The 8,976-nt window shown below is 29.0% G+C and overlaps 2 protein-coding genes across 2 annotated transcripts; one reads left to right on the top strand and one right to left on the bottom strand.

The window, feature by feature from the left end:
- Positions 1 to 1,338: 1,338 nt before the first annotated feature.
- LOAG_10171 (hypothetical protein) lies at positions 1,339 to 7,573 on the top strand (the record flags this gene model as incomplete). Its single annotated transcript, XM_003145698.2, has 10 exons — positions 1,339 to 1,534; positions 2,991 to 3,199; positions 3,762 to 3,959; positions 4,065 to 4,350; positions 4,465 to 4,623; positions 4,828 to 5,009; positions 5,459 to 5,634; positions 5,879 to 5,983; positions 6,131 to 6,383; positions 6,950 to 7,573. 10 exons carry the CDS (start codon positions 1,339 to 1,341, stop codon positions 7,295 to 7,297), a joined length of 2,112 nt encoding a protein of 703 aa, XP_003145746.1. The 3' UTR covers positions 7,298 to 7,573.
- Positions 7,574 to 8,303: 730 nt separating this feature from the next.
- LOAG_10170 (hypothetical protein) lies at positions 8,304 to 8,787 on the bottom strand (the record flags this gene model as incomplete). Its single annotated transcript, XM_003145697.1, has 2 exons — positions 8,304 to 8,439; positions 8,681 to 8,787. The coding sequence occupies 2 exons, from the start codon at positions 8,785 to 8,787 to the stop codon at positions 8,304 to 8,306; spliced, it is 243 nt and encodes an 80-aa protein (XP_003145745.1).
- Between the last annotated feature and the right edge of the window lie 189 nt (positions 8,788 to 8,976).

Here is an 8,976-nt window from a genome sequence, read left to right as displayed (position 1 = left end):
TATCAATCAATCAATTAATGATATTTATTAAATATTAAATTTATCGATTTATCAATCTATTAAATATTAAATTTATCAATTCATTAAACATTAAACAAACAATTTTTATTTACCAAGTAAATATAATTTGAAAAGAGCGCCTTATTGATTGAGCATTCTTATTGATTGCCTTGTTTATGTTCAAAAGGAAATAGAGTGAGAGAAAAAGGATAAGATAAATTAAGATAGAAAGAGAAAAGCAGATTAATATAGGAGATTGTAAGACGAAAAGAAAAAAGAATGAAGAGGAATGGAAGAGAGGAAGAAGAATATTTTTAGTTATGTCAATTTAAGGTTTTGATTTATGCGATAGATTTGGGAGGGAACGTTCGAAGAATGATCAAAATTTCATTCATATAGTTGCAAGGATATTATACACTTTTAAGTATTTATGTACTTTTACTTAGCAAATAAATTTTAAATATTTATGTACTTTTATTTACTTAGCAAATAAATTTTACATATTTATGTACTTTTATGTAAGTAAATTTTAAGTATTCATGTACTTTTATGTAAGTAAATTTTAAGTATTTATGTACTTTTATTTACTTAGCAAATAAATTTTAGGTATTTATGTACTGTTAGGTAAGTAAATTTTAAGTATTCATGTACTTTTATTTACTTAGCAAATAAATTTTAAATATTTATGTACTTTCATTTACTTAGCAAATAAATTTTAGGTATTTATGTACTTTTATTTACTTAGCATCAAGTATTTATGTACTTTTATTTACTTAGCAAATAAATTTTAGGTATTTATGTACTTTTATGTAAGTAAATTTTAAGTATTTATGTGCTTTTATTTACTTAGCAAATAAATTTTAGATATTTATGTACTTTTATGTAAGTAAATTTTAAGTATTCATGTACTTTTATTTACTTGAATAAATTTTAAGTATTCATGTACTTCTATCCACTTGGCAAATAAATTTCAAGCATTTATGTGTTTTTATTTACTTGGTAAATAAATCAAAATACCTATTAATCGAATTTTATTTACTTAGTAAATTAATTCAAAATAGTAGCTTGTAAATTTTCTTTTCTTTTTTTTTTACATTCATTTAATAATTATTCTTCTCTTATCAATACAATTAATTACTTTGCATAATTATTTATTTGTCACTTCTTCTACAATTATTTCTACTTATCATTTTATCATTAAATTCTTTTTTTCCCTTTTTTTTTTTTGCTATTCATACCTTATATTTATTCATTTTTAAGTGAGAAAAAAACATTAATTGTGATAATGAAATTATAAATTTACTTTCAGGAATTCGTGGTAGTGGTACAGAACGATCAATGTCTGCTTTTGTCATACCATCTGTCCCAATATCACATCTTACTAAAATGCAAATGCAACGTACTACACAATACAATTATAGTAATAGTAATAATAGTAGTAATAGTAGTTGTAGTAGTAGTAATAATACGACAGGATATTCAATATCATCACCAGTTTATACGGTTTCGAATAGTTTTATATCCGGTAATAATGGTTAGTTTATATCTTTAATCATTTTAACATCTTTTTCCATTTTTACTACTACTATAATAAATAGCTATTGATAAAAATTAAAATTTAAATCATTATTCATATATTATCATTATCTTAATATAATTTTGCATATTAAAATTTTAATTAATAAACTTTTAGGATAATTAATACCATATACCATAGTGATAAGGTATTTATACACCATACTGATAAACAATTGATAAGCTAATTTGGTAATGCATTCAGTATCAATCGTTTATTTTATTCTTACAATAATTTGCCTAACAATCATTTAAAGATAAAAAAAAAGTAAAAATAAAATAGTGCATAGATAGAATGATAAAAAGAAAATGAAAAGATTGCCAGTTTTTTTTTTTTCAATCGTAAAATTATTACAATTTTTATCCTTTAAAAAATAGGCGAAAAGATTTAAAGGGGAAAATGAGTTTACTTTTTATTTGAATTGATTTATTATCATCAGCTGGCTCGTTAAACTTTTTTTTTAACTTTTTTTTATTTTTCGTTTTTTTTGATTCGCAGTAAAATATTTATTTTGTGAGTTTTGTGCTTGGCGTTGAAATGGACGAATTGCTTCTAATGATATCGTTCAGATAAGCGTAAATTGGTTATAAATGATAGTGTGATAAATAGTTTTTAGTATCTTTATCGGAAGTTTATAATATATAGGATGGTAGATTAGGATTAAAGGATGTAAGGAATGCTAGATTAGAATTAAAGATATAAGGAAGTATTTTTCATTTATTATAATTATTCAGAAAAGAAATACAAACTTAGATAAGCTATCAAATATAATATAGCTTAGATAATTATCATATAGTTATTGATAAATATAACTTGGGATAAGTTATCAAATATAACTTCGATAATTATTATGCAATTATTCATAAATGGATAATTTGTAATTGAATATGCTCTCAAATTATATAATGTAAGTGATATATTAATTATAATTTATTTCAATTAATTTCGCTATAACCATGTTGTAATTCCAAATACAAAAATAAGTTATAATTTAATGGTAATTGCAACTTAGATAAGATACGAAAAGTTATAAAATATTCTGTTTGAATAAATTATAAAAAAATAATAATGCAAATATTCTTTGCATAAGATTATAATTTTCAATCCATTGTGTAATCCAAATTTACAGTTTACATTAAATTATGAAAATCTAAAATTTGAATTTAAATGTTTTTTTTTTTTATTTCAACCATATATATGAGATTATGGATTCATTAAAATAATATTAAATAACAAACAAGTAATTATAACATATTTTGAAAGAGAAGTTATTTATTCATTTATTCGAATAATAAATTATTTAAAAAATAAATGAATAAATAACTTCTCTAAGTAATATTTATGAATATTTTCTACCATATCAGTAATTTACACTCATATTTTGATTTTATAAATAATAAATGAATTATTTCAGGTACGCCACATTTTCAATCTTCACCACGTGCATCCATTATGAATCCTATTCAAACTGATCAAGCATTATTTGTTAAAGATGAAACATTTGATAATCAAATATCATTGCAACCATCTTTAATAGCAACAACTTCATCAACTCATCATCCATTAACGCCATCATCCACTCCAACAACACAACGACGAAATCGTCGAATTTCCAATTTATTTGTATGTAAACTTTTGATTTATTTCATTATGTTTTTTAACTATTATCATTTAACTTTGAATTTATAAGAATTAATCAATAAATAACGATATTTATAGTATCATAAAAAAATATGGATAATATTTATTTCATTATAAGCTGAAATTAGTCGTATAACTTCTTTTTTTTTGTAATATATTTGAGGAATTTCAAAAATAACCAGTCATAATCCTTCTATAATTGCTGGATTTCTTCCCATATAATAATAGTTTCAACCAGTGATCATTGAGAACTAAAATATGGTACGTGAGGGCTATTAAAAATTATTTTCCCCTGTTTTTCGAAATTTATTTTGAAATTAGCAGAATTCATTATTTTCGAATCTTACGATTCCCACTACGAATAAAAAATCCAAAATACTCACTGATCAAAAAAAAAATTGGGAACCACTACTATATAAATGCTGTTATTGGTGCATATTTATGTTATCTTCTGTTTTAATAACAGAATGTTTTTCTTATCTTTCTTTTTTTCTTTATGAAAGATATTTGCTAGATTTCATTGCGAATAATAATTTAACTTTAGCAACGACCTAAAGATCATGGACATGATGATAAGTCGCATCGATCAGCAGCTGAGATCAGTATGGGTATGGGTCGGGCTATACCTGTGAAACAAGGTCATTTATATAAAAGGAGTAGTAAGACATTGAATAAGGAATGGAAAAAGAAATATGTTTGTCTTCATTCCAATGGTCGTCTTTCTTATCATCAAACTTTAAAAGTATGCTATCATTCATAAACTCATTCGTTTGATCAAAGATTTTTTTCTTCCTTTTTTTTTTTGTAAAATTATTCTAAATGGCAGAAAGCAAATTACGATCTTTAGGATTATATGGAAAAAGATACAAATGGAAAGGAAGTATTTTTGGGATTAGCAACGGTACGCATTGCTGGACGTCAAAGGCCACGAAATACACAACGTATCCATACGCAAATGATTCCAGAATCTAATCGAGATTATCAATTTGTTAAGGATGTCAGTTGCAAAAAAGAATCGCACGATTTAAATGTAATGCGACATACAGTTGGTGTTGCAAGTACAAGCGATATAAGTATTTCTACGGGTCAGGATAACAAAGCATTCGCTGATGAACAGTGCATGAATGGTGAAGGTAAGATTAAAATTTGAACAAATTAAAAATTTGGTGTTTTATCTGGTGGAACTTTACTCCAAAATTCAATGAATTATTTTGATTTTACACAAAATTACATTCTTTGAATTTTAGGAACATCCGGTGGTAGTGATGATCAGCAACAAAATGTACAACCTTTGATTACAAGTGCAAGCAGTTCAGTTGTAACTACCCCAGCTTCTGTTACTACTAGTGCTAGTAAGAAAAAGAAAGGTCATCGCCGGCTTGGATCGGCTGCAAAAAATGATGAAGGCAAATGAATTATTTATTGTAATAATAATTTTCTTTTGAAAATACATGTTTTAGATTTTTTTTAACTGCGACAAATGGATTATGGATTTCTTAATTGAAAGGCTAATATCCATATTTGAATTTATTATTTAATAAATGTAAAATGGCATTTGAGCAATGAAATGTATTTATTTAAGAATCTTTAATGTTTGTGATATATTTCAGAAGATGATTGTGAATTTGAAATTATTACATGTGATCAAAAACGTTGGGAATTTTCGGCCACCTCAGTTGAGGAACGTGATGAATGGGTTGCTGCCATTGAAGAATTAATTGAGAAATCGTTGCAAGCTCAAATGAGTCAGAAGCAACAAGATAGTAGTCGTGGCCATGGAAACAAAACTGAAGTAAGTTAATTCTGAACACGTATCGATGGAAAGTGTTGCAATGTGTGTGATACATTTTATGCATGCGCATTTATGCTTACAAATACATGCGTAAACTTTAATAAGACAACTACTAATCCAAATTTGAGATATAAGCTTTATATTAGTTTCGACATTATTGAGAATAAGAAATTGTATAAATCATCGATGAATTTTATATATCTTATGTGATGTGCAATTGACGAAAATGATATATTTTTGCAAGCATTATTGCTATTATTGTAATGCAAATCTTTAACTATAATGGTATGACTATGATCTAAGAAGAAGCTTTTCTCTAGTCTGTAATGTTGTAATAATTTTATGCAACATCTTTTCATAATGAATCTTCTACGAAAAGCTATTGTAACATATTTATGTAGCTATGCTTAAATGTTTAAATATGTTAATTATATAGTGTTTATTAATAGGTGCAAGCTTTGCGGCTAATACCAGGTAATGATAGTTGTGCCGATTGTGATACACCAAAGCCAGACTGGGCTTCGCTTAATTTGGGAACATTAATTTGCATTGAATGCTCAGGAATTCATCGAAATCTTGGCTCACATATTTCAAAAGTCCGTTCACTTGATCTGGATGATTGGCCGTAAGTTCCATTTCTTTTTTCCTGCTGAGGTTTTCGATGAAATGATTTTATAAGCTTTATATTTGAATCTTGAAATTTTTAATTTATTTTAGATATATTTAAGAGTCTCGTCTTTTAGTAGTTTCATCTTTTTTTGGTTACCTTTCTGTAGTCATTTAACTTTATTTATGGGATTATATGACTTTATGAGAGTTTAATATGCGTAAGTAATGATTTGTTTCAATTGAATTTCAATTTTATTTAGAATGGAGTATTTAAACGTCATGGAAGCGATTGGTAATAAAAAAGCAAATGCTGTTTGGGAATATAACGCTCCAGCAGGTAGAAAACCACAGGCAACCGCATCACGGTTTGTTTAAAAATCGTATTAAATAAGCTTTCTTCTAATGAATACAGTAGTTAAGCTTGTTACTTAAGCCTATCTTATATATTGTATACAAAGTTCAGTTAAAGTTCATTTTCTGCTACTGATGATTTACAGATGAATTCTATTTAGGGAAGAAAAAGAGAAATGGATTAAGGTGAAATATGAAGGGAAACGTTTCCTTCCACTCATCACAACTGATATACCGCTTGGCCGACAACTACTTGATGCTGTTTTCAATAATGATCTCAGTGCACTTTTACCAATTTTACCACGTTGTAGTACTTCTGATCTTCGAACAACGGTTGACACGACTGATAGGCGTACTGCTTTGCATATCGCTTGTTCGAATGCATCTGCGGCTTGCACTCAACTTCTTGTTTGGGTAAATTTCTTCAGTAAATCTGATGAGGCTAATAAGAAACAGGACTATTGTTGTTACTGTTGAAGTACGGTAGGATATATGTGTAAGAGATTGCAAACACGTCTAGGACATTGTCTTATGGTTTGCTAATTGCTTGGTTCAGAAACTTGTTTTTGGTACGCCAGTGTAAAATCTGTCGCTGCATTAGCAAAAAAGAAATACGTTCTAGAACATTTGATGTTGAACACAATGATCGCTGATGTTAAGGCGAGATTGCAAAAGTTTTAAAACTAGGGTCTACTCTTGAGATTTTTTTAAAATACTATTTTTTTTCATTTTTGGATAACTCCAGCATACATCTTAATAGTCTGCATGTTAAATTTTAAAAATCCTAAATAATTCGGTTAAAAAGAAAGAATTTAGTAATTTTAAAAATCATGAAGCGGACCATAAATTTTGTTCCTAATCAAAGAACATTTACTGTCATTATGAAGTAATCTGGTTGTTGTTGTCTTTGCTGTTAAATTGTGAAAAATCTCTTCAGGTGGACTTAACTTTAAATTTCGCTAAAACGCTTGATTTTGCAGTATAACGCGGATCTTCGTATGTTAGACGAAATGGGTCGTTCGGCATTATGGCATGCACAGACATCCGGTGCACTAGACTGTGCAGCAATATTGTTGAAAGCAGGTTTGGATCCCAAACATGGGATTCCGGATGGACCAGAAATGATCACTGGTTCGCTATCATCACGTGAATTCTGCTACACGACTGATAAATTGTTAGCAAATGATTCCAAATTGCAACGTCAATCAGATGTTGTGATCCGACGAATATCACCAGGACAACAGCTAAGTGGAACGCCATCAGGCATAAATGGTTTTCATCGACGGAATTCAGATGCTTTCGAACGTTTACCTGCTAGTGTCATATAAAACAGCAATTTTTCTTCGCAGTATGTGTTCTTTTGTATATTCTATTGATTTATTCGTTATCGTGAAGTGTGAAGTCAGGGTTTCTCGTCCAATATTGTATTCCCTAATATTTTATTTTGATGATTTTCCAGAATTTAATTCAGTTTATATCATTTCAAGTTAGTCCAGTTTTCCCAATTTTGCTGCCGTTAATTCCTTGATGTAAAAACAATTTTACTTTCATGTATGGTTTTTGCCTAATACATGCAGTGTTTCTGAAATTCTTTTTCTTTTCCGTTTCATATTTGTTTCCATGTGTTTGTATGCGTGTGTGTGTTTCCTATGTATAATTTTTTTACTTGTCAAGTAGCTAAAAAAAAAAAAAAAAAATTACTGCTGAATTTACTCCGTGAATGAAAATTGCGCTTAAAGTTATTTAGTTTTACATGTGTCCCACCTTTTCTCAGCGCCAATTCATCCGGCGAAACATCCACATGGAATAAAAAAGCTGTAGCACCGATGTTTTATGTAAGAAAGTTCCTCCACTGATCTTCCCATGTTTCTGAATATACACCGGCATGAAATACAAGGATTGCGGGAAGATAATGGATGCGCGGGTGTTTGCGCAATCAAGAAACGATTCACTGCCAGGAAAAGAGGGTTTAAAATGGATGCCATTTTCGTTACGGTAGTTCATTTGATAAATTGCATGGTAGACGACATGACTGATGGTTTACGCTTAACATAGGAGCTGAAGAAACATAGCTAATAGCTAACCTGTTGATATTTGGGAAATATGCCCTCGTAACAGATTTCCGCCAACACCAGATGGAGTGCAGGTATCCATTTGAACTGCTTGGAATTTTGTCAGTGGAGATGCTAGTCTATTATTTATTGACCAATAAAAAAAAAGAGTCGTAAATGATTTCTGGCAAATGGTTGCCTTTCATTATAAACAAAAGCTTTGCCTTTTCACATAACACCGGTCTGGTATTAACCTTCCATTCCGAAGACATCGTATTTTCTTTTAACTGCGATATTGCGTTAAATGTGTTCCAAGCGATGAATATGCAATCAGTGTTCCTACCGCCAGCCCGGCAGTAAATGTGGCCTTTGCTCCAAGCAATGTCCAAGATCGAAGATCCAAATATACAACACTGGCTCTGAATCACAAATATTTAGCAAATTTTTATCTACCAAATATCTACCATATAACTCACTTATTTGCTTTTATCGCAAAAGCAGGGTTGAAAATCTACAACATAACCAAAACGCCATTTCAGTGATATTTTGTGAGTAACAAAATATATCTCAATCTTCCTAATCAGCCAGGTACACTCCTTCCCAATCTGTATGACAGTATTCAATGAAATATTTACTTTACAAATCAGTAAATAAGCTTACTGCTCAATGAATTCATGGAAAACACAGAGTGCAATCAATAAAGTAACCATTCGCTTCATTCCTGACCGGAGATCATTACGGGTGAATAACCACACCAATGCTGCCATTGCTGCAAAAAAAAAGAAAAAAAGAATATTAGCATAAATGGACTTATCGATGGCTTTTACTGAAAAACATGTTTACGTTTCTTTCATTCGTCTCGTCTTTTTAGTACAGTTCCGTAAATATCAAAATAAACTTATTCACAAAAAACTATAGTAATTCAGCTTTCAAAAAAAAAAAAAAGAAACAAAGAA

This window comes from Loa loa (genome assembly GCF_000183805.2).
Source record: "Loa loa unplaced genomic scaffold supercont3.228, whole genome shotgun sequence".
NCBI lineage: Eukaryota > Metazoa > Nematoda > Chromadorea > Rhabditida > Onchocercidae > Loa > Loa loa.
The sequence above is the reverse complement of the archived record's forward strand: the minus strand, read 5'-3'. Positions and strand labels throughout refer to the sequence as shown.